This window comes from Oncorhynchus tshawytscha, linkage group LG05 (assembly GCF_018296145.1).
Source record: "Oncorhynchus tshawytscha isolate Ot180627B linkage group LG05, Otsh_v2.0, whole genome shotgun sequence".
Classification (NCBI taxonomy): domain Eukaryota; kingdom Metazoa; phylum Chordata; class Actinopteri; order Salmoniformes; family Salmonidae; genus Oncorhynchus; species Oncorhynchus tshawytscha.
This window is the reverse complement of record NC_056433.1, coordinates 51,744,855-51,771,451: the sequence shown is the minus strand read 5'-3', so window position 1 is coordinate 51,771,451 and position 26,597 is coordinate 51,744,855. Positions and strand designations below refer to the sequence as shown.

General features: G+C 44.7%; 1 protein-coding gene across 3 annotated transcripts in view; it reads right to left on the bottom strand.

The window, feature by feature from the left end:
• LOC112251550 (fibrillin 2b) overlaps positions 1–26,597 on the bottom strand; it is a 96,884-nt gene that overhangs the window by 33,769 nt on the left and 36,518 nt on the right. For all 3 annotated transcript variants that reach the window (XM_042322062.1, XM_042322064.1, XM_042322063.1), the window contains exons 7-18: positions 25,818–26,015; positions 20,479–20,604; positions 15,996–16,121; positions 8,652–8,804; positions 5,111–5,353; positions 3,025–3,162; positions 2,674–2,793; positions 2,403–2,528; positions 2,175–2,297; positions 1,512–1,787; positions 1,237–1,290; positions 859–984 (exon numbers count right to left, since the gene is read on the bottom strand). In XM_042322062.1, coding sequence (XP_042177996.1) covers positions 859–984; positions 1,237–1,290; positions 1,512–1,787; positions 2,175–2,297; positions 2,403–2,528; positions 2,674–2,793; positions 3,025–3,162; positions 5,111–5,353; positions 8,652–8,804; positions 15,996–16,121; positions 20,479–20,604; positions 25,818–26,015 — 1,809 coding nt within the window. The remainder of the gene's footprint in view (positions 1–858; positions 985–1,236; positions 1,291–1,511; positions 1,788–2,174; positions 2,298–2,402; positions 2,529–2,673; positions 2,794–3,024; positions 3,163–5,110; positions 5,354–8,651; positions 8,805–15,995; positions 16,122–20,478; positions 20,605–25,817; positions 26,016–26,597) is intronic.

Here is a 26,597-nt window from a genome sequence, read left to right as displayed (position 1 = left end):
TGAGTCCACCAGATCAGATGCAGTAGAGATGACCAGGGATATTCTCTTGATAAGTGTATGAATTAGACCATTTTTCTGTCCTGCTAAGCATTAAAAATGTACGGAGTAAAAAGTACATCAATTTCTTTAGGTATGTAGTAAAGTAAAAGTAGTTAAAAATATAAATAGTAAAAGTAAAGTACAGATCACCCCAAAAAACTACTTAAGTGGTACTTTCAAGTATTTTTAAAAAGTACTTTCCACCACTGTTTTTAAGTCAATAGAGGCTAACCAGGGTCGGATAATGCAATGTGACTTTGATTGGACAGAACCCAGGAGCTTTATGTTTATGACAGTTTGCATTGAACACATGAAAAAATGTACTTTCAGAATTGATTGGCGAGTAACTCATAGGTGGGCTGGGAGATACGATCGATCTACCTTTTAAGACCCTGATTTAGATACACGTTTAGTTTTTTGGACCTAACTTGCTTAACACATTTTCCATGTGGTTTCTTTCTTTACAGACTCCATAAAATGACGACCGCTTCCTAAATACTTGATCAAAATAATAATTTTGTGTATGGTTTCCTAGACACAAGGGTGGCTCAACTTACCCAATTGGTTGAATTGACCACACTCTCCCCTAACACAAACCAACCAAAACAATCAACCCCAGTGTTTAAAATGATCAGCGATTGGTCATCAAACTTTGTTCATACGTCAAAGTTAAAACCACGAAAGTACAGCAAGATATGGAACTCAGTTTGACTTCAGGCCACTGTTATATTCAGATATGAAAACGTGACAAACTCTCATTCGGGTCGCTGCTTTTCCCAGCAAGACATCGGAGAGTGGATACAGGAATCCTGGACTCACCCACGCAGTTCTTTCCGCTGGAGTCGGACTCGTAGCCGATGTTACAGATGCAACGGTAGCTCCCTCTCAGGTTCTCACACATGCCGTTCTGACAGATGTCAGGGTCCAAGGCACACTCGTTGATGTCTGAGGAGACACAGAGGACAAACCCACATGAGACACAGCCTCATCTTAAATAAGGCTCTCTCCAACAAAAATATTCATTGTATTTTTTTTTCACTCTGTGATTTGAAATTCGGTGGGAAAGTCACACATTTTCGGAGGGACGCATTGGAATGTTCGAGGGGAGGCCTGTTTAATGTCAGAATAACTATCAGTGATAGTAGAGCTCCACACCACACAGACTTAAGATCGAACCGTAAAAGTCACATGACTCACCTCTGCCGTCAGCGGTGATGCCAATCCCACTGCTGCACACGGCCTGGAACTCAGCTGAAAGGCCATTAAAAACACCTGTAAGTCACCTGCTAATATACCCAGTGTAACAAAAAAACACCATTTACATTATAATTCTAACAATCACTTCTGCAGATCTTAGCCTGGAATCTGAACTGTGATGTGAAACAATTCTGAAACAGAGCTAACAGGATCTTAATAACGGCACATGTAAACCACTGATGCTTGCTGGTGGGGTTAGGGTCAGCTTTGGTCACCTGAGTTGCGGGCAGGGCAGGGCAGGCAGGGCTCTCCGAAGCCGTGTTCAGGACTGGCACAGCAGCACTCGGACTTGGTGACGGCGCCCGGGAAGGGCCGCGAGCACGTGCCCATCTTGATGGCGCCGTAGCAGGTGGTGCGCATGTGTGTGTCTACACACACTCTCCCGTCCACGTCGATGGCCAGGCCCGGCGGGCACTCACAGCGGAAGGAGCCCTCAGAGTTGATACAGCGTCCGTTCATACAGATGCCTGGGGTCTGGCACTCATCAATGTCTGAGGGAGGACGGAGAGAAGAAGGGAAACGATACAGTAAATAATTGTATAACCTTATTTCATTTAGATAATCACTTCAATAACACTTTATTAATCCCTCCAGGAGAAATCTGCTCCCTTGAAGATGATCTGTAGATCATAGGAGGCTGGGTGGGAGGAGCTATGGGAGGACGGACTCATTGTTAACGGCTGGAATGGAACCAACGAAACAGTATCAAACATACGGAATCCACACGTTTGACTCCGTTCCATTGATTCCATTCCAGCCGTTACAATGAGCCCAACCTCCTATAGCTCCTCCCACCAGCCCCCACTGCTATAGATGTTGATCAACTGCAACTCTGTTGACTTCAGATAACTGCAACTAGTGTATGGTAGATGACATACCTGTGCAGTAGCGTCCGTTAGGTGCCAGGGCAAAGCCAGATTTACAGATACACTTGAAGCTACCATCCTCATTGATACACATTCCATTGAGACACATGTTGGTGGTGGCACACTCATCGTGATCTGGAAGAGCACAGGGAGACACGTTGTTATTTATAATGGCCTAGTTGTACAATAATCTACCACAGATTCCGTAGGTTGAATATATAAATGAATGCCCATTGTTACCTATGCAGTTCTTTCCATCAGGAGTGAGTTCAAAGCCAGCGTTGCAGATGCACTGGAAGCTTCCGCCAGTGTTGACACAACGTCCGTTACGACACATCACTCCGTTCACGATGCACTCGTCAATATCTGTGGAGGGGAGTTTGACCGTTAGCCAGGTCAGGTACCAGTCTGTTTCTGTCCTGGACACCGCCAGAAGGCCAACGTACCCAGTCTATCCATACCATCCAACTGTTGGAATAGAAAATGATCATGGTGAGTGATTGGAACATACCAATGCAGGCCTGTTTGGTGGGGGTGCCCTGGTAGCCTTCGTGACACTTGCAGTGGTACGACCCAGGTGTGTTGACACAGTCTCCATTGACACAGGGGTTGCTGACGCACTCATCCACATCTGAAGGAGGGAGGAGAGGAGGAGATGAAGAGAGATGAGTTCATCAGTAAAACCCAGGGTGCTCCAATTTACAAATCTGAACTCTCCCATACGTGTTGAAAAAGGTTAGAATCAATGCTAATGTGTAAAGATACCCTGAGTTTTACATCAGAGAAGAGAAGTCCCATGTGTGGTCAGAAAATGGCAGTGGAGTATATGTCATTTTCCTAACTGACTTTGTAGTGGGCTTACCGATACACTCCCCGCGTACATCCTGTCTGTAGCCCATGTTACATTCACAGCGGTAGCTGGTCGGGGTGGGGATACAGCGTCCGTTCAAACACAGGTTGGTGAAATGTTTACACACATCAACGGTCTCATTGAGTGATACTGAGGATACACAACACAACACACAATTACATTACATTACTAACCAAGGTTTATTATTCTCAAAAACACAGTGAAGAAGATGAAGAGATGAAAGCTCCCATCATTATTTTGATATTCAGGTGAGTCTCATTGAACTGAACTGATCAACAGGCTATACAGTGCATCCGGAAAGTATTCAGACCCCTTCCACATTTTGTTACATTAAAGCCTTATACTAAAATGAAATAAAAAATGTATAATCCTCATCAATCTACACACAATACCCTTTAATGACAAAGCGGAAACAGGTTTTTAGAAAATGCAAATATATTACAAATAAAAAACGGACCCTTTGCTATGAGTCTCGAAATTGAGCTCAGGTGCATCCTGTTTCCATTGATCATCCTTGAGATGTTTTTACAACTTGGGGTCCACCTGTGGTAAATTCAATTGATTGGACATGATTTGGAAAGGCACACACCTGTCTATATAAGGCCCCAGGGTTGACAGTGCATGTCAGAGCAAAAACCAAGCCACGAGCTCCGAGACAGGATTGTGTCGATGCACAGATCTGGGGAAGGGCACCAAAACATTTCTGCAGCATTGAAGGTCCTTAAGAACATAGTGGCCTCCATCATTCTTAAATGGAAGAAGTTTGGAACCACCAAGACTCTTCCTTGAGCTAGCCGCCTGGCCAAACTGAGCAATTGGGGGAGAAGGAACTTGGTCAGGGAAGGGACCAAGAACATGATGGCCACTCTGACAGAGCTCTAGAGTTCCTCTGTGGAGATGGGAGAACCTTCCAGAAGGACAACCATCTCTGCAGCACACCATCAATCAGGCCTTTATGGTACAGTGGCTAGATGGAAGCAGCTACTCAGTTATGACAGCCTGCTTGGAGTTTGCCAAAAGGCACCTATTGACTCTCAGACAATGAGAAACAAGATTCTCTGGTCTGATGAAACCAAGATTGAACTCTTTGGCCTGAATGCCAAGTGTCACATCTGGAGGAAACCTGGCACCATCCCTATGGTGAAGCATGGAGGTGGCAGCATCATGCTGTGGGGATGTTTTTCAGCGGCAGGGACTGGGAGACTAGTCAGGATCAAGGGAAAGATGAATGGAGCAAAGTACAGAGAGATCCTTGATGAAAACCTGCTCCAGAGCGCTCAGGACAACGACCCTAAGCACACAGCCAAGACAACGCAGGTGTGGCTTGGGGACAAGTCTCTGAATGTCCTGGGGTGGCCCAGCTAGAGCCCGGACATGAGCCTGATCGAACATCTCTGGAGAGACCTGCTCCCCATCCAAGCTGACAGAGATTGAGAGGATCTGCAGAGAAGGATATATAGATAAACTCCCCAATATATAGATAAACTCCCCAAATACAAGTGTGCCAAGACTCGAGGCTGTAATTGCCACCAAGGGTGCTTCAACAAAGTACTGAGTAAAGGGTCTGAATACTTACGTAAATGTGATATTTCATTTTTTTTATACATTTGCAAAAAAAAAAAAAAACCTGAGCTGCCAGAATAATAGTTTGTGGGGAGGTGCTGATTAACAGCGAATAAACTATAAACTATCAAAATAAAGAAAGTCGCACACTCCATGTATAATCTCCCAGCAATTTAATGGGTATTTACTGACGTTTCGGCACCACTGTGCCTTCCTCAGGGTTTATACATTTGCAAACATAATCAAATGTTTTTTTTGTTGCTTTGTCATTATGGAGTATTGTGTATAGATTGATGAGGGAAAAAAACTATTTAATCCATTTTAGAATAAGGCAATAACGTAACAAAATATGGAAAAAGTCAAGGGGTCTGAATACTTTCCAAATGCACTGTACACTCAGTTTAAACCATAGAATAAGGAATTAAACTATTAGTAATTTTATACAATCTCTATGGTTTAAACAATATCTAATATCTCTGATACAAAACGTTTTTTCAAGGCCCAACCAACTCACCGATATTACGCCCCCCACCGTTTCCTCCAAAACCATTTCCTCCTCCTCCTCCCTGTCCCCCCCCTCCAATTCCTCCTCCGTTGCCATGGTGACCATTGCCATTAGGTCCGTTTGGGTTGAGCTTGTAGCCGTAGCTGTAACCGTTACCGTTGCTGCCACCACCATTGGGGAAGACTCCGTGGGGGAAACCTCCGTTACCTGTGCCATGGGGAACCCCATCGATGCACAGCCTTCTGTACTCATCTACAGGAGAGAGCATGGAAAGGGTTAATGTTGGTTCATCTTCAAATGACTCCCATACACACACAGACGTTTACATACACTGAGTTGACTGTGCCTTCAAAGAACCTGGAAAATTCCAGAAAATGATGTCATGGCTTTACAAGCTTCCGATCATTTGAGTCAATCATTTGAGTCAATTGGAGGTGTACCTGTGGACGTATTTCATTGCCTACCTTCAAACCCAGTGCCTCTTTGCTTGTCATTATGACAAAATCAAAAGAAATCAGCCAAGACCGCAGAATAAAAATTGTAGACCTCCACAAGTCTGGTTCATCCTTGGGAGCAATTTACAAATTCCTGAAGGTACCATGTTCATCTGTACAAACAATAGTATGCAAGTATAAACACCCCGGGACCACGCAGCCATCATACCACTCAGGAAGGAGACACGTTCTGTCTCCTAGAGATGAATGTACTTTGGTGAGAAAAGTGCAAATCAATCCCAGAACAACAGCAAAGGATGTTGTGAAGATGCTGGAGGTACAAATGTATCTATATCCACAGTAAAACGAGTCCTATATTGACATAACCTGAAAGGCCGCTTAGCAAGGAAGAAGCCACTGCTCCAAAACCACCATAAAAAAGCCAGACTATGGTTTGCAACTGCACATGGGGACAAAGATAGTACATTTTGGACAAATGTTCTCTGGTCTGATGAAACAAAAATAGAACCGTTTGGGCATAATGACCATCATTATGTTTGGAGGAAAAAGGGGGAAGCATGCAAGCTAAAGAACACCATCCCAAACGTGAAGCACGGGGTCAAGGTATTGGAGTAGCCATCACAAAGCCCTGACCTCAATCCAATAGAAAATTTGTGGGAAGAACTGAAAGAACTGTGCGAGCAAGGAGGCCTACAAACCTGACTTGGTTACACCAGCTCTGTCAGGAGGAATGAGTCAAAATTAACCCAACTTAATGTGGGAAGCTTGTGGAAAGCTAGCTGAAACATTTGACCCAGGTTAAACAATTTAAAGGCAATGCTACCAAATACTAATTGAGTGTATGTAAACTTCTGACCCACTGGGAATGTGATGAAAGAAATTAAAGCTGAAAAAAAGCATTCTCTCTACTATTATTCTGACATTTCACATTCTTAAAATAAAGTGGTGATCCTAACTGACCTAAGATAGTGCATTTTTACTAGGATTAAATGTCAGGAATTGTGAAAAACTGAGTTTAAATGTATTTGGCTAAGGTGTATGTAAACTTCAGACTTCAACTGCATGTGAGCTAGATAGACAAGACCGCGGTCATTGTCTTCACCCAGATCTTTTTCATCTTTCTCCTTTTGTTTTCAGTCATGAGGTCATACTCTTCAGCACTTTATCCATGGTGAGGGGATGTGGGACCGTGGATCACTTACATTGTCAGTTACAGTTTGGGTCTAGAGCGGTCATCCCTCTCTTCAAAGGGGGAGACACTCTAGTCCCAAACTGCAACAGACCGATATCTATCCTACCTTGCCTTTCCAAGGTCTTCGAAAGTTAACAAACAGATCGACCATTTCGAATCCCACCGTACCTTCTCCGCTATGCAATCTGGTTTCCGAGCTGGTCATGGGTGCACCTCAGCCACGCTCAAGGTCCTAAATGATATCATAACCGCCATCGATAGGAGACAATACTGTGCAGCTGTATTCATCGACCTGGCCAAGGCTTTCGACTCTGTCAATCACCACATTCTTATCAGCAGACTCAACAGACTTGGTTTCTCAAATGACTGCCTCGCCTGATTCACCAACTACTTCTCAGACAGAGTTCAGTGTGTCAAATCTGAGGGTCTGTTGTCCGGACCTCGGGCAGTCTCTATGGGGGTGCCACAGGGTTCAATTCTCGGGTCGACTCTTTTCTCTGTATACATCAATGATGTCGCTCTTGCTGCTGGTGATTCTCTGATCCACCTCTACGCAGACGACACCATTCTGTATACTTCTGGCCCTTCTTTGGACACTGTGTTAACTAACCTCCAGACAAGCTTCAATGCCATACAACTCACCTTCCGTGGCCTCCAACTGCTCTTAAATGCAAGTAAAACTAAATGCATGCTCGCTGCCAGTACCTGCCCGCCTGTCCAGCATCACTACTCTGGACGGTTCTGACTTAGAATATGTGGACAACTACAAATACCTAGCTGGTTAGACTGTAAACTCTCCTTCCAGACTCTCATTAAGCATCTCCAATCCAAAATTAAATATAGAATCAGCTTCCTCATTCACAACAAAACATCCTTCACTCATGCTGCCAAACATACCCTCGTAAAACTGACTATCCTGCCAATCCGTGACTTCGGCGATGTCATTTACAAAATAGCTACCAACACTCTACTCAGCAAATTGGATGCAGTCTATCACAGTGTCATCCGTTTTGTCACCAAAGCCCCATACACTCCCCACCACTGCAATCTGTATGTTCTCGTTGGTTGGCCCTCGCTTCATATTCGTCACCAAACCCACTGGCTCCAGGTCATCTATAAGTATTTGCTAGGTAAAGTCCTGCCTTCTCAGCTCACTGGTCACCATAGCAGCACCCACCCGTAGCACACGCTCCAGTAGGTATATTTCACTGGTCACCCCCAAAGCCAATTCCTCTTTTGGCAGCCTTTCCTTCCAGTTCTCTGCTACCAATGACTGGAACGAATTGCAAAAATCACTGAAGCTGGAGACTCATACCTCCCTCCCTAACTTTAAGCACCAGCTGTCAGAGCAGCTCACAGATCACTGCACCTGTACATAGCCCATCTGTTAATAGCCCATCTAACTACCTCATCCCCATACTGTTATTTATCCTTTAAACCCCTGTATCTCTACTTGCACATTCATCTTCTGCACATCTACCACTTCCAGTGTTTAATTGCTAAATTGTAATTATTTCACCACAATGGCCTATTTATTGCCTTATCTTACCTCATTTGCACACACTGTATATATACTTTTTTCTACTGTGTTATTGACTGTATGTTTATTTATTCCATGTGTATCTCTGTGTTATTGTTTTGTCACACTGCTTTGCTTTATCTTGGCCAGGTCGCAGATGTAAATGAGAACCTGGTTGAATAAAGGTTGAATAAAGGTGAAATTAAAAAATTCAAATGACAGGCAATCCAAGCTATTCAAGGTGTTCATTCATAACACATGCACAAAATAACTCAGCAATTGAGTGCAAAGGGGAGTTTGGACTGTGGGTTAGAAGTCGTAAGTTGTGTGTGTGTCTGAGACAGACGAGGAGGAGAGAGTGTGTGTGTTCGTGCGTGTACTCACCGGACCCTCTGACAGGGCACATCTCAGGGATCTGTCCAGAAGCCCAGCAGCGGCCCGTGTCACAGCAGCACTGCATCTTGGTATACTGGCCCTGCAGGTCACCTGCACAGCGCCCACTCGCTAACGCTGAGAAACACGTGCCCACACGCTGGTCTGAGGGATGAGAGGATGGAGGGAGAAGGAAGAGAGAAAGAGAGATGGGAAGAGAGGTCAGTTTGCTTCAGGGTGAGTCACTCAAATCGCTCATGATGTTGTAAACACGTTTGACTTCCAGGTCATGTAGAACATCTCATGTTAGGCAGACCATGTTATAATGCATAATTTACAATACTGTAAATACTCTGGTGACAAGGTACAGTGAGGGAAAAAAGTATTTGATCCCCTGCTGATTTTGTAAGTTTGCCCACTGACAAAGAAATTATCCGCCTATAATTTATAATGGTAGGTTTATTTGAACAGTGAGAGACAGAATAACAACAACAAAAATCCAGAAAAAAGCATGTCAAAAATGTTATAAATTGATTTGCATTTTAATGAGGGAAATAAGTATTTGACCCCTCTGCAAAACATGACTTAGTACTTGGTGGCAAAACCCTTGTTGGCAATCACAGAGGTCAGACGTTTCTTGTAGTTGGCCACCAGGTTTGCACACATCTCAGGAGGGATTTTGTCCCACTCCTCTTTGCAGATCTTCTCCAAGTCATTAAGGTTTTGAGGCTGACGTTTGGCAACTCGAACCTTCAGCTCCCTCCACAGATTTTCTATGGGATTAAGGTCTGGACACTGGCTAGGCCACTCCAGGACCTTAATGTGCTTCTTCTTGAGCCACTCCTTTGTGGACTTGGCCGTGTGTTTTGGGTCATTGTCATACTAGAATACCCATCCACGACCCATGTCCAATGCCCTGGCTGAGCGAAGGAGGTTCTCACCCAAGATTTGACGGTACATGGCCACGTCCATCGTCCCTTTGATGCGGTGAAGTTGTCCTGTCCCCTTAGCAGAAAAACACCCCCAAAGCATAATGTTTCCACCTCCATGTTTGACGGTGGGGATGGTGTTCTTGGGGTCATAGGCAGCATTCCTCCTCCTCCAAACACGGCGAGTTGAGTTGATGCCAAAGAGCTCCATTTTGGTCTCATCTGACCTCAACACTTTCACCCAGTTGTCCTCTGAATCATTCAGATGTTCATTGGAAAACTTCAGACTGGCATGTATATGTGCTTTCTTGAGCAGGGGTCCTTGCGCGTGCTGCAGGATTTCAGTCCTTCATGGCGTAGTGTGTTACCAATTGTTTTCTTGGTGACTATGGTCCCAGCTGCCTTGAGATCATTGACAAGATCCTCCCGTGTAGTTCTGGGCTGATTCGTCACCGTTCTCATGATCATTGCAACTCCACAAGGTGAGATCTTGCATGGAGCCCCAGGCCGAGGGAGATTGAAAGTTCTTTTGTGTTTCTTCCATTTGCGAATAATCGCACCAACTGTTGTCACCTTCTCACCAAGCTGCTTGGCGATGGTTTTGTAGCCCATTCCAGCCTTGTGTAGGTCTACAATCTTGTCCCTGACATCCTTGGAGAGCTCTTTGGTCTTGGCCATGGTGGAGAGTTTGGAATCTGATTGATTGATTGCTTCTGTGGACAGGTGTCTTTTATACAGGTAACAAGCTGAGATTAGGAGTACTCCCTTTAAGAGTGTGCTCCTAATCTCAGCTCGTTACCTGTATAAAAGACACCTGGGAACCAGAAATCTTTCCGATTGAGAGGAGGTCAAATACTTATTTCCCTCATTAAAATGCAAATCAATGTATAACATTTTTGACATGAGTTTTTCTGGATTTTTTTTGTTGTTATTTTGTCTCTCACTGTTCAAATGAACCTACCATTAAAATTATAGACTGATCATTTCTTTGTCAGTGGGCAAACGTACAAAATCAGCAGGGGATCAAATACTTTTTTCCCTCACTGTATAAACCCAGCTTCTTCTGGGTCACAGTGTACGATTGTGACGGGAAACAAGGGTTTGTACATTCTTCAGGATCATAAGAAAATTCAAAAGCTTTTAGCACAAAAAAGCTTGACAATCACCTCCCTTCCACAAAGATGGTACGCAATTGGGAGTAGGGATGGAGTTGTGGCTCCTCCGGCCCTGAGGAGAGGTTACAACTAACAGCCGTCCCTCAGGTCAGGGTCAGTAGGCTGGGGGAGGAAGGGGGAGGGAAAGGGTGTGTTCGGGTAGGTGGAGAAGAAGTGAGGGTCCCTTGGTGCATGTGTGTGTTTGTGTGTGTAATGCAGATGAAAGTGTAGGTGGAAAGACAGAGGTAGACAGGGGAAAGAGGGAGTGTTGTGGAAATATACAAAAGTAGACATCCTATGCTGTTGTTTGTTTTTGTTTAGATACAAAATTCACCAGATTGGGTCTGCGGTTCGGCCTGGATTTCTCCCTAAGGGGTAACTCTGCAGAGAGGTCGGCAGTATGATAACGGAGTATAAGGAAATTTGCAAAATGGTTTGAACAAGTGTGTTGTTATGCTCTTTGACATTTGTCTTAGAAATGTTGGTATTAAGAAAATTGGGAATGTAATAATTTGTCACACGGTGAATAAATCGTCTGAAATTCCAGAATCAGGAATGTCTTAAACTGTTGTTTTGTTCTGTCCTCTCTCGAAGTTATGGCGATAGTGACGACAGGTATCTTGATGTATGGAAGAAATAAAATGACGAGAACAGCGTGAACTTCAACCCCCTAACTGGCTGAAGACGGGACCTTGTTCTTCACCACTTCTACCGTGAGACCTGAGTCCGAGCCAGCAACCTGTACCCAGCATCCAGTCGAAGCTATTAACTGCCTTTTCTCTCATGCCTTTTGTCTCAGGAGTGCGGCATGAGTCCAGGTGGGGTGAGCATGGAGAGAGATCCCGTCCACACTTCTCTCATGCTGCTGGTGAACTGGTAGGAAAATGGACAAAGACATAATGGACTGTAAAGGACGGTGGCGGCTCAGGTGAGAGACATTATCAAGGGCCATCCACTTTGAACGTGTGCCGTTGGGGGAACGAACTGAAACACTTTCTGAAGAGAAACATGAAGAAACGTCAGAAGAAGAGTGTCGGGAAGGAGGGGGGTGATCAACTGTGCCTGTAAATTAATTTAGGGTTGCTCTAAACTGCTTATTTGGGGTATCACGTTGATATTGGTGGTTTACACACTGGGAAGCTTATTGCAATTTGGATTGAAATGCATTGAGATACCGATCTGTCATTAACATACCACTGGCGACAGTAAAACAGGGACAAACGGGGGGGCTGTAATGAGAACAGTTAATACTGATAACATATGGTCCCCTGTTTGTAAATGTACATTCTAACCATATCGGTGTGTGCTAAGTTTAGGGTCTTGAATTTGAGTGATAGACTCAACGTGGAGCACTGAAGACTACCGTTCTAAATGTGGGTTGTATAACCATGATGGGGACATTGATAGTAGGGGTTTTGTTTTGCCATGTTATCAGAATTCTAATGTCAAAGCGCATCAATACATATAGCTTTCTGGATGATAGAGTACAATTGACTTAAGCATGTTTTAGTATGCTTATAACTATACAAGTGGACTAGCAGTAGTGACTAATATGTTTTGGGTTAGATGGAATGATTTATGTGCACATGTTTTTGTAACAGGAGGCTAAGTACATACAGGGCATGTATTTGAGACAGAATGTTTGCATAAGGGTGTTAGTTGCAGAGATAGTGTTGTGATTTCAGACACTATTGTCAACTTTCAGTGAGGAGTTGAAAGAATAGCCACCGATCCCTGTGTACCGGAGGCCACCTCACCAGAAGGGCAGTTCGCTGTAGTAGTAGCATCATACCTCCGGCAGAGGGTGCCAAATGATACGTGACCATTGTTGTACATTCACTTGACTATTGTCTATTTGACTATTGTCGTGGAACATCTGAAAGAGCTCAGCGGTGATCGCGCAAACGAACACCAATCAAGACAACGATTGGAATCCGTTTGGATGGAGATACAATATTTCATTGGTTGATTTATGGCTTAGTTGTCTTTTTTGTTGCAAAAATGCTTATTCTAATTTATGTTAAGAAATTGTGTAGCAAAACCGTTGACACTATTCTCACCATGCCATTACTGACCCCTGAACACAATTGACTTTCCTACGCCTGATTACATGCCTGATGAAGACGGTGATAATCCATAGCATCAAGATAAAAACGTTGAGTTAGTTTTGCAGCATGTTCATAAGTCATGCCCACGATGCGGGTCATGTAAATGGTGCTCACATGGTAATGTAGACAGTGTCAACGAGGCGATGCGATTCAAATCAAACCAAATTTTATTTGTCACATGCTCCGAATACAACACCTTACAGTGAAATGATTGCCTTGTGTCTGGGGATGAAGCGTGTACTGATGTTTAATTCATGTTCCTTTCCCCTTTCTGAGAGTGAATTGCACTATGTGAAGGTTTGAAACTCAATGACAACGGAGGTCATTTACAACTGTAATCTGCTAAGTGTAAGAATGTCTTTCCTTTTCCCTCTTTCCAAATCATGAAAATGCTTTTTTTTCTCCATTAGGTTGAGACTTAGTCTCAAAAGGGAGTAAATATTTTGGAAAATTACACAATTAGACATAATATGCTGTTTTTACCATTGTCCATTGTTATATGCAAGTGTTTTTTTTCTGATGCAGGCTTGTTGTCTTGTGTCTTAGTTATAAGTCTGGGCGTACAGATAAGAGCTGGGTGCGACCTCAGTATGTGACATCCCGTTTGTACTATCTGCAGGAACTCCTCTGTGTGGAAACTTGCAGGAAGGAACAGACAATGGTGGCAAAGTCAGCTATCTTAATCTACACAGACAAGCTAAACGCCTTTTATACACTATGTTCCCCACCCCTGTTTGCACACATCTGCTAACTGCCACAGAGACAAAGAGGTTCGACTTTTCTATAAATGCTGAGAGACAACTCTGTTCGTTGGGCCTTAACTATGCACTGTTGAAGTGCATAGTTAATTACTCAATTTTTGCTAATCTTATTATAAAGTTGTTGTTTGAAAATTCTGCAGTCTCTTCCCTTCGAACAGATCAAATCCCCTACAGGAGGGAGACGTGCAAGTCGATTAACTTGTCTAATGAGCTAGCAGTCCGGAATTAATCAGTTCCATGTGAAGCAATCCTGGACAATTATATTGGACATGAGAAGCTCTGTGTCTGGAGCTTATAGACATGCACTTTAAACAGCCCAACTTCCCCTCCCTCCTTCCCAAGGGACCAACCCAGCTGGGGGCAGAATTGTGGGGCGGTGAGGGGTGGGTGGGAACAGGCCATTAGAGGGAGAGTGGGTGAGGGAACGGAATGGAAGGGAGGGCGGTGATGGGGATGATGATGATTTAAATTGGAACCAGACCCGTAGCTAGCTAGCTAGCCTATACAGAACAGCACAACTGCATGCTTTATTTTATACAGACTGGGTTTTCACAATGCGATGGATGAGGCATTAGGGCTGATTAGTGTCGGGCTCAACAGGTCCCTCCGGTCTGCTTCTCCACGCTACGCTGTCCCAGAATAACGCCAGCCCAGGGCCAGAGCCGACATTCCTGGACCTGGAGCCCCTCGCTCACCTCATGTGTAGTTTCTTAGTCTACCTCCACTCGCAAAACGCACCCAAGCAAACAGGGCCGAGTCGGTCGACTCACACAGGGGAGCCAGCCACAGCATGGGTCTGGCTGGAGCCGAGGATATATGGCGGGATGTGTCAATGTGTCAGACAGGGCCTGAAATCACAGCTCTCTTTTATTTGTTCCTGGGGACTCTACAGTTCACCAGGTTACACTAGACAGATGGATGGGCACTCTGGGTGAGAAATAGAAAACGGGGTAAGACAAAAAGGGGCATGGAGGGGAGAGGGAGAAAACAAGAGAGCGAGGGGGCAGAGAAAGAAAGAGAGGGGGATGGGAGGAATGTTAGCAGAAATAAATATCTCCAGTGTGACCCAGTAGAGTCCAGTCTCTCCTCAATCTCCCCTGACCAGAGAGAGAGAGAGAGAGAGAGAGAGAGAGAGAGAGAGAGAGAGAGATAGATAGATGGGGGGGGGGACAAAACGAAGGAGTCTACTGGGTCAAATAAGAGAGAATTGGGGGAAGACAGAGAGATAGAAGTGAGATGAGAGAGCACGAGCGAGCGAGAGGAAGCGAGAAAGAGAGGGAGTCTACTGGGTCAAAGAGTAGAGCAGGCTGGGAAAGACAGATGAGAAAGCGATCCAGAGCGATAGAGTCTTCTTGGTCAAAGTGAAGTGAGAGCAAGAGGCCCAGTTTAACTCGTTGAACCATCCCATATGTCTCCCTCTCCTCCCGCCACCACCCCCCTGTTCCTACCTCAGTGGACCGTCATTTTCCACACGCATGTTCCCAATCAGGCTACGCTTCCCTCCCCCTTCCCCTTCCCCCTCTCGCCCACTCCTCTACCCCTTTGTTCCGGCACTGAACAACAGAGAACGGGGATAGTTTGGATAGTTTTCTCCTCTCTCCTCCCCCTCTCTTTCTCCCCTCTTCTCTGGCTCGTCTTGCTTGTTGTCGTGGTGGTGTCAGCTTTGTTCCCCTGCAGGCCTCTAAGTGAGTACAGATGCTTTCTACCTTGAAGGCTAAACAATCTGCCACACGACCAGGCCAGGCAGAACAGAAAAGAACAGAGGGCTCCTTGTGAGATCATTGTTGACACTGTTCATTGTTCGCTTGGCATTTTCACCCGGTTTCCTTTTATTAGCCAAAAGACAACAAACAAGTACAGCAGGGATATTCAGCAGATGATGGAAAATGGATCGCGTGCCAACGTGAGAGGAGGGCCAACAAAACTTTGACACAGGAGAGAATTTGAATACCGCGTTCTCCTGTCTAGTAGACTTTGGGGCGCACGACTATTCAATTAAAGTAATCACGTGGTTCTACTTGGCTAGGAGAGGGACCGTGAGTGTAGGAGAGTTGTTCGACTCCCAATCGAAAGTTGTTCGAAAGCAACAGGGCCAGCTCTCTGGCGGCCATTTTGAGATGAGCTGCCGGAGATTGCATGCGCTCTACATTAACACCTGGTAGTGTTTCAGGGTGTGAGTCAGAGAGGTGCTAATGCTAACTGTAATTACAGCAGTCAAAGCGTCCCTGGGCCTGCACATGATGATTGCAGACCTGCTTGAGTCATCAGAACACTAGTCACAGGAAGGGATGGAGGGAGAAAGAGAGGACGGAGGCAGGGATACGTCCAGATGTGAACAGTCAGTGGCTAACAAGAGGGTGAAGGAGGGAGGGGTGTGTGCTGGGGGGGGTCAGCGGTAACTCACCTACACATCTGGCACCGTCAGTGCTGGTGATGTAACCACGGGGACAGGTGCAGACGTAGCTGCCGGCTGTGTTGGTGCATTCACCTCCGTCACAAATACCTGGGTTAGTGCTGCACTCGTCAATATCTGAAAACGCACACACAAACAATTAGATCATTGGAGTTAGAGAAAACACTGAGCTTCATGATGGTCATACACTCACCATACACACGCGGTAACTCAAAACCCCTATCACAGGCATTATTTGGAAGAAATCCTTTACCTCGATAACAGCTGCTCAAAGTATTTGGATCCATGTCAAATATTTGAAGAAGTGGACAATATTTCATCTGTCAAATACACTCGAGGACCTCAAATAATAACTGCTAGTAACTCTAAATACAAGAGCAGGAACAACTGCTATACTGATTGAAAAAATGGGTTCTAAAAGGGTTCTTTGGCTGTCCCAATAGGAGAACCCTTTCTGATTCCAGTTAGAACCCTTCTGGGTTCCATGTAGAACCCGCTGTGGAAAGGGTTCTACATGGAACACAAAAGGGTTCTACCTGGAACCCTAAAGGGTTCTTCAAAGGGTTGTCCTATGGGGACAGCCGAAGAACCCTTTTAGGTTCTGGATAGCACCTTTCTTTCTAAGAGTGTACTAGACACAGTCAAGCCAACCTGAGTGGAGGTCTGAAGTCTACAAAAGGAAGAGGCGGTCATATGGAAAATCTCTGGGATTGTGTTCCGTCAAAGACTCATGACTTTATTTCACGCTGGTCTACACTTAACAATGTTCAACATACCTCAGTGGACTTCATAACTGTGGTGGATTTCAAGAGGTCTAAATGGTTAGAGTTTCCCACACACACATCATGCGAATGCTTCAGCTGCCCCGGAGAGACTATGGTCAGGGTCAGTCTGTCCTATCTGGTATAATTCTCCTGTCTTATCTGGTGTCCTGTGTGAACTTAAGTATGCTGCCTTTAAGTCTCTCCCTCTCTCTCTCCCGGTGGATCTGAGCCCCAGGACCATGCCACAGGACTGGCTGTCCCTGTCCCCAGTCCACCTGGTCATGCTGCTGATCCAGTTTCTGCTGTTCTGCCTGAGGCTATGGAACCCTGACCTGTTCACCGGACCTGCTACCTTGTCCCGTACCTGCTGTTTGACCCTCTCCCCCTCCCTTTCTCTCTCTCTCTCTATCACACCTGTTGTCTCAATCTCTGAATGTTTGGCTATGAAAAGCCAACTGACATTTTACTCCTGACCTGTTGCACCCTCTATAACCACTGTAATTATTAGCTGACCCTGCTGGTCATCTATGAAGTTTGCAACACTTGAAAAAAAGAAGACACCTGTACCATGTCAGAAATAGAGTTGAAATGTATAACATTTGAGTTCGCATCCCAATATTTGTCACGAGTCCGACCGAGGGTGTTTCCTTTTCCCGGGCGGGTGGCGCTCGGCGGTCGTCGTCACCGGCCTATTAGCTGCCACTGATTGTTTTTCCTCCCCCCCCTTGTATGTTTAGTGGTAGCACCTGTGTAGGGTTAATTAGTTTGTCTTTATTAGACAGCCGGCCCGCCTGGTTGTTGTGCGGGATTATTTCTATGTAACCTTCGGCTCTGTTGTAGAGGTACGTGTTTTGTGCCTGGTCGTGATTTGTTCCATTGTACATTTTGATTCCCTGTGTTTGGGAACGTTTCTTTTGTGAGCACCCTGTGGTGTGTTAAGCGCTATTAGAAGACGCACAGCATTGAAATCTCTGTTTCCTGCATTTGACTCCACACCCATGACACCCGGAGCATTACAATATTAGACTTCATATAAATCACAGAAGACTGAAATATAATAAAAGTTTGACACAGAAACACTGGATTTTCGGCAGCTAAAATATTAATAACATTCCACCCATAAGGCCACTAGATAATTTGACTGCAGGAAAGGGCTACTGGCCATGTACTCTTATAATCTCTACCGGGAACTGTCAGAAGAGGACTGGCCACCCATCAGAGCCTGGTTCCTATCTAGGTTTCTTCCTTGGTTTCAACAATGATCAAATTAAGATCCTACATCTGTACACTAGACCTGGGAGCCAGCAGTATATAGCTAGTGTGTATGAATATATATAGATATATAAATAAAAGAGAGAGAGAGAAAGAGAGAGAGAGAGAGAGAGAGAGAGAGAGAGTGTGTGTGTGTGTGTGTGTGTGTGTGTACTTGGCACGGTCCAGTCTACCGTGTGGTGTATTACAGTATATGATGGTGAGAGTGAAGTGAGGCTCCAGAAGGCATTGGGTTTATATGCTGTGTTACGCTTATTTATACACATATATAATTACCCTTTTGGTCAAATTACAGTATGCGTGTGTTTATAGCGTGGTGTGTGAGAGGCGGGCCCCTAAATGTGTGTGTGCGCAGTCGGTCGGTATGCATTAGTGGTGTGTGTGGTGTGTGTTGGCAGAGGGTAAGTATTAATGCTGTCTATGGGGCAGTGTGTGTGTGTGTGTGTGTTTTGTAATGACGCACACAGTGGGAAGTTAAGAGGCACTGGGTCCCCTGCTGACTATTGTCAGACTGCTTTGGTGAAAGGTTCTCCTCAAGTCATAAAAGAGCAGCAAAATAAACGTGGTGTCAGCATTCCCCCGGAATAGGACCAGACTTTACACAGCTCAGACATGGAGCGCTGTGTGTGTTTAGGGAAATGTCTGCCACCTGGATAAATGACCACTGTTCAATCATCAAAGTGTGTGTTGTGAGACTGTGTTTGTGTGCGAGAGAAAGTATGTATGCATTGTGTATATGTATGAGTGAGTGTGTATGTGTGTATAGTATGTGTGCGTGTGTGTAAGAGTTTGTCTGCATGTATAGTATGTGTAGTGTGTATAGTGAGTGTGGGTCTAAGTGTCAGACGCTACGGGGAGGTCCGTGTATATAACGCTGAAGTCATCTCTGCTCTGTAAGTGTTTCTTTGTGCTAGCGCTAACAGCTGGCCCTGTGCCAGGCGACTGTATTTATGGAAGGAAAATGGGGGGCAAAAAAAAAAGAAGGAGAGAAAAAAGAACGAGTGCGAAACACGACTGGAGCGAAAGGAGCTATGAAATCAGGTAGGTTGCTTTGGCAAAGAAGAGCTACCTCCCAGACATGTTAACAGCTCCAAGGCTGGCTCCACTAGAATATGACGCCATGTTTGTGCATAAACTTGGAGGGCATTTTGAAACCCATTTTCCTTTGGAATACTGATGGTGGTCGGTGATGTCATAAGTGAACAAAATGGGGGTTTGAATCTCGCAATCTCAGAGCTGTGCTATTTGAGGTATCTGGGTATTTATAGTTATGGATGGTTCAACTTTGTATTCTCTACCCTTTAATTAAATACTTGATGTTTTGAGAATAAAAACGGACTCTGCCCCAATTAAGCTCTAAAACAATGTTACCTAAATGCATCCACCATCCAGCCCCCACCGTGGCCCAAACAAAGCCCAGCGACGGAGCCTCAAGCCTGGGGCTGATCCACTACTGTCTCCAATTGTCCTGTAATTAGTTAACCTCCGAGGATCTCCACCCCCATACGCTGCCTCTCATCCCACCAGGCTTCAAAGACTACATGGCACAGAGGACACCTCTCCTGCTCTAGTCCAACCAACAGGCCTCTAGCACCATAGGGATGCTGCGGCACAATCCGATTTCAGTGGGACTGTGATAGGACAGCAGTGTCAATGTGTGTGTCTGTGTGAGTGCATGAAAGCATGCCTGTCTCTGTGTCAGAGAGAGAGAGAGAGAGTGTGTATGTGTGTGTCTGTGTGAGTGCATGAAAGCATGCCTGTCTCTGTGTCAGAGAGAGAGAGAGAGTGTGTGTATGTGTGTGTCTGTGTGAGTGCATGAAAGCATGCCTGTCTCTGTGTCAGAGAGAGAGAGAGAGTGTGTATGTGTGTGTCTGTGTGAGTGCATGAAAGCATGCCTGTCTCTGTGTCAGAGAGAGAGAGAGAGAGAGTGTATGTGTGTGTGTGAATCCTTCCCTCTTCACATGACCAGCTAATTAGAGGCTCCTCCGGGTATATGAGTGTTTCCAACCCTTCATTAACCCTCAGGGTCTACTGATGTCTAGCAGCTGAGCGCTCCCTCTCTCTATAGCTGTCACTGGACACCCAGGCGCCGTTCTAATCCTCTTCAAATGCACCCTTTCTTGCTTCCTTATGTGTGTGTACGTTTCCATACCAGAGACTTGATAACCACAGAAGCCAATAGCCACAGTACTCAAAAAAAAAAAAAAAAAAAACTGCTAACAAAACCCTGGCAAAAAAAACTCAACAATGGATCTACGCTCGCAATTCAAAATCAAATTCTTATCTGAGGCATTGAGTTCACTTAGCTAAGCCTACTTTAATTCACGGCCAATGTGTTTTCCATTACACCAACTCATTGTTATACATTCCTATTTCTTAATAAAGGTGCATAACATAGCATCACCACAGAGGGTATGTGGACTGTGTGTGTGACTCACCTTCACACTTGTGGCTGGTGTCACTCTGGCGGTGGCCCGCAGGACATTTACACTCATAGGAGCCCACTGTGTTGATGCAATTACCTCCTGCACACAGCCCCGGGATGGCCTGACACTCATCCACATCTACAGGGGGAAAAGAGGGTGAAAGGAGGGAGAGAGAGAGAGAGAATGTAGACCATCAGCACAAATAAGCAGCGCTTAACAGGCATTGCTTTAAGAGATGCATTTTAAATACTCTGTTTACTCTTAATGAGCTAAGAATCTCCCAAAGCTTTGCTGCCCACTAACCTTGAATCAGATGGAGTCTATAAATGTGTGTGAATGAATTTGGATTTTACACTCTGATTTACAGCACCTTAGCCTTTAAAGTGAAGTAGGCTGGGCGCATACATTACAGTACAATAATAAATCATGAGAAGACTTATGGCTAAAATATTTTTTTAAATCCTGAGCTTTCAGTCCCGTATTAAAACCTGTTGAAAGGGGCGAAGCAGGAAAGAACAGAGGATATCTTGGCACCGCCACCTAGGAACCAAGATGACTCCAGACTGCAGCACTTGTTCATGTATATTTCCCCATCATGCCATGAGTAACTAGGATGGGGCTGTGAGCGTGGGGCTCTGATTGGACAGTGAACACAGTAACCAGGAAGCATGACATGTCTTCTTTAGTCGTTAAAGAGAGGGAGGAGTCATTTATCACCTCATCTTCCTCCCTCTTCCCAGAGAATAAGAGGTAAAGAGAGAGGCCCAACTTGTCTCCCTCCACCAGGTGACTTGGACTTGTTGTGTGGAGGTCAATGAGTGTCGGATTTGTTCAACAACAAAAATGTATGGCTTATTTTCTATGTGAGGTTCATTTATTTGATTGAATCGAAGTTGCATAATGCTTAAGTTTTTACGAGTGTACTGATATAAGTAGGACAAACGACATTCCCGCAACTTTGAGAAAAAAACACTTCATATTGGAGATGGCTATGCATATTCATTGCATGAGGCTCGTAGCATAGCATCTCCTCATTGAATACAGGCGGTTGACGTCAACAACCCCATCGAATATTCAAAAAAGTATTAAAATAATTAGATCTATTCACCAGTCAAAGAAAGGATAGGCGGGAGCTTGACATGCTACTGTGCCTCTTTGTGCACAACGACTGCCATTGTTAGGGCGGAGAGACATGTATATATTGTTAGTATATCCATAATCTTTGCTCTTCCCCTCTTCACACATTTACACTTCATTAGCTCACAGTCTGGCCATGCTGGCAAGAGAGAGGTGTTGGTGTTTCGTCATCTTCAGTGGAAACACATTGACTCAGACCCCTCAGATCGTTAGCGTGCCTAGAGAGGGTTCGTCTGGTCCGGGTGTGTGAATGTGTGCCGAGACTGGTATTTGTCTGGATGGTATGAAAACATAGTCAAGTTTAGAATCTCAATTGCATACTCCTCGCATCCTCATCTCATTCTCAAAACCCATTGGATGAAAAAGCCAGAGCTCCCTCCCCTTTTCCTCCAATGGGTTTAGAGAAAGAGACGAGGAGAGAGGACGTGATGACTATGCAATTGAGATCTTCCCAAAGAAACACACAGACGTCCAGACACACACACCCGATCATCCAGCTCTGTGAGAGGGAAGTTGGCACGCCTTGCCAGTACCCAGCCAAGCAGCCAAGATTAATACCGCCCTCTCTCTCTCTCACACACACACACCCAGCCTGTTTCTAATCATGCGCATATATTTTACCTCTGTTCCCTTTTAACAAAGCCTGAAAATGTGCTCACGTGTTGAGGGCCATCCAAATCCATGACGCCTGGAATGCTATCCTTACATTGGGATTCATGTGCATGTGTGCTTTGAACTGATTCCAACAGGACTTTGCTCAGGGGCTTTTTGGCGACCAGTCAAAGGTTTTTATTACACATGTACTCATTAAAGGGTTTTCCTTATTTAAAAAAAATATTCTACATTGTAGAATAATAGTGAAGACATCAAAACGATGAAATAGCACAGATGGAACCAAGTAGTAACCAAAAAAGTGTTAAACAAATCAAAATATATTTGAGATTCTTCAAAGTAGCCACCCTTTGCCTTGATGACAGCTTTGCACACTCTTGGCATTCTCTCAACCAGCTTCATAAGGAATGCTTTTCCAACAGTCTTGAAGGAGTTCCCACATATGCTGAGCACTTGTTGGCTGCTTTTCCTTTTCCAACTCATCCCAAACCATCTTAATTGGGTTGAGGTCAGGTGATTGTGGAGGCCAGGTTATCTGATGCAGCACTCCATCACTCTCCTTCTTGGTCAAATAGCCTTTACACAGCCTGGAGGTGTGTTTTGGGTCATTGTCCTGTTGAAAAACAAATTATAGTGCAAACCAGATGGGATGGCGTATCGTTGCACCATGCTGGTTAAGTGTGACTTGAATTCTAAATGAATCACCAACAGTCACCAGCAAAGCACCCCCACACCATCACCCTTCCTCCTCCATGCTTCATGGTGGGAACCACAAATGCGGAGATCATCCTTTCACCTACTCTGCGTCTCACAAAGACACTGCAGCTGAAACACAAAATCTCAAGTTTGGACAGATTTCCACTGGTCTAATGTCCATTGCTCATGTTTCTTGGCCCAAGCATGTCTCTTCTTCTTATTGGTGTCCTTTAGTAGTGGTTTCTTTGCAGCAATTCGACCATGAAGGCCTGATTCACGCAGTCTCCTTTGAACAGTTGATGTTGAGATGTGTCTGTTACTTGAACTCTGTGAAGCATTTATTTGGGATGCAATCTGAGGTGCAGTTAACTCTAATGAACTTATCCTCTGCAGCAGAGATAACTGCCCTCACCTGTTTCCATTAGTCCGGTGTATTTAACCCTTTGTTTCCTGTCTCTCTGTGCCAGTTCGTCTTGTTTTGCCAAGTCAACCAGCGATTTTTCCTAGCTCCTATTTTTCCCAGTCTGTTTTTTCCTAGTGCTTCTGGATTTGACCCTTGCCTGTCCTGATGTTGACTCCGCCTGCCTGACCACTCTGACTGTCCTGACCTCGAGCCTGCCTATCGCCTGGTACTGTTTGGACTCTGACCTGGTTTTTGAACTCTCGCCTGTCCCCGACCTGCCTTTTGCCTACCCCTTTTGTTATAATAAATATCGGAGCTCAACCATCTGCCTCCTGTGTCTGCATTTGGGTCTCGCCTTGTGCCCTTATAGTAACTCTGGGTCTTCCTTTCATGTGGCGGTTCTCATGAGAGCCAGTTTCATCATAGCACTTGATGGTTTTTGCAACTATACTTGAAGAAACTTTCAAGGTTCTAGACATTTTCCAGATTGACTGACCTTCATGTCTTAAAGTAATGATGAGCTGTTGCTTCTCTTTGCTTTTTTGAGCTATTCTTGCCATAATATGGACTTGGTCTTTTAGTAAATAGGGCTATCTTCTGTATACCACCCCTACCTTGTCACAACAAAACTGATTGGCTGAAACACATTAAGAAGGAAAGAAATTCCACAAATGAACACCTGTTAATTGACATGCATTCCAAGTGACTACCTCATGAAGCTGGTTGAGAGTACAAAGCTGTCATCAAGGCAAAGGGTGGCTACTTTGAAGAATCTAAATCTATAATATATTTGATTTGATTAACACTTTTTTTGGTCACTACATGAATCCATATGTTTTATTTCATAGTTTTGATGTCTTCACTATTATTCTACAATGTAGAAAATAGTAAAAATAAAGAAAAACCCTTGAATGAGTAAGTGTGTCCAAACGTTTGATTGGTACTGTATACATAGAAGCAGACTGATAGAGGCTCTGTGAAAGAATGTGACTTTTAATATACCCCACCCTCATATGTACATAGCCATCTGAATTACCCCGTACTCCTGCACATCGACTAGATACTGGTACTCCCTACATATGGCCATGTTATTTTTACTCGTCATTGTTATTCCTTATTCACTGTGTATTTATTCCTCGTGTCACTATTTCTATTTTCTGTTATCTTTATCTTCAACACGCAACCCGTAAGTAAGCATTTCACTGTGTCTACACCGGTTGTATACAAAGCATGCGACAAATACCTTTTATTTTGATTTGACTTGTTGAATGGGTTGACTTAGAGTTGAATATAAGACATTCAATGATGCAGCTTTGGATAATAAAGCACTTTGGTTTTGTTTGAGCATCAGTTTCCTTGCTTTTTGTCCAGTGGCCACAGCAGAAAGAGAAGTCGCAGATTGCCCCTTTAAGGCACTCAGTCAGTCACATTGGTAATTCCAATGTGCAGAGTGAGGCGTGAAGGTTTACCGCTGTCTTAGAGTCCTATTTCTTCAGTTGTTCAGTTCTTTCCGGCTATTTTTCATTAGACTGAGTGCAAAAAGCTTTCGTATTCAATTTGGCTTTCACCACACCTTACTGAGAATGTGTCAACACTCAACAGGAGCTTTAGAGGCCATGTGCACCTGCTTTCTGCCAATAAAGGGGAGTGTCCTGTTTCACCCAGGTGGCTCCTAGTCCTGCACATTAATGTGAATGAGGTAAGTGCCCCCCTTTGAGACTTAGTGAAAAACATTCAAAAAAGGCAACCCATTATCTCAACACAAAGGTGTTGACTAGACAACTCTCATTTGAATATCCACAGAGATGAAGAGGCTCCAGTCCATGGAGGGCCGTTTGAATATTGCAGAGGGGTGAGACGCTGCGTTTACCTAAGAGGGGACGCAACATTTACATGTGTGTCATCTATTGATCCAGCCTCACTGCTTAGTCTGGTTGGTCATTAGGGAGCCTAGTGTGGATGACGGGAGGGGCCAGACAGACAAAACAGACAGAGACAGAGAGAGACAGAGACAGAGACGGCCTGGGGCTGCTGCTGCAATGCTGATGAAGCAATGAGAAACTCAGTTCATGAGGCGGTGAAATTAGAACTCTTTCTCTCTCGTACTCTCCCTCTCTTTCTCTTGGGCTTTGATGTGTATCTCTGCTCTGCTCTGTGTGTGTGTGTTTTGGTTTCTCTGTGAGGGTGGTGGTTGCAGGCTGCAGGAATTTGGTGACAGTATCAGAGATAAGGAAGGGGACTGTTACTTTGACGTTTACATTAAACATGATTTTATTGAAGATGTTGCTGATGGTGACAGATTGAGTTACTAGTTAATTAAGTGAATTAAGTTGGTTACAGTGTTCATGATGAGGATGGTGTGTGTGTGTGTGTGTGTGTGTGTGTGTGTGTGTGAGTTTATTAGACTCACTTGTAGAGTTTATTAGACTGAAGATCATACAGGTGTGTTTATATGTGAGTGTAAACATGCGTGTGTGTGTGTGTGTGTGTGTATATGTCTTACCCTGGCACGCGCCGCTGCGGATGTTGGGGATGAAGCCTCGGCGACAGGGGTGAGGCTGGGCGGGGCACATCTCACAGGGGTGTCCCCATGCCCGTCCGATGGTGGCACAGCACAATGTCTTGGTGCACACGATGCCACTCAACTGGCCCTGGCACATCTGGTTGTTGACCTGCGTGAAACAGGGCCCAGTCCGGTAGTCTGGAGGGGGAGAAGGAGAGAGAACAAGAGTCAGCCATTTATTTATCCCACTTCCTTAAAATCCCCCTCTGAATGTTCTGTATAACTGAAAGGTAGTGAGGAAAAATACATCTAAAGCCAAGACTATTTCACACTTCTGCTAGCTACATTTGATTGGATTTGAAGTGCTATTAAAATAAATAGAAATATACCCCAGAAAAACACAATTTAGTAGGCTTTAAATGCTGCAATATGTCATGCACACTGTATGACAGACCTCCCAAGTCTTTAACCCATTGGACTAAATGCTGCTGCACATTCCTGGTTAGAGACATTTATCTGGAAATGTGCTGAACAGTGGGTTCCCCTGTTCACTGGTGTAATGGGATAACTATATAATGGGGAAACCCATTTAGTACTGGTTCCCATCAATAACGATCTTCTCATGACAAATATTCTTGGTCCAGACCAGGGGAGAATGACTGCCCCCTCTCAGTGAAGCAACGGCAGTTCAAGGCCGACCGCGGTACTGCAGGCATTGTTAGCAGAAAACAGAATACCACCATTATAGTGAATAGAAATAAAATAAAATTGTATTCGTCA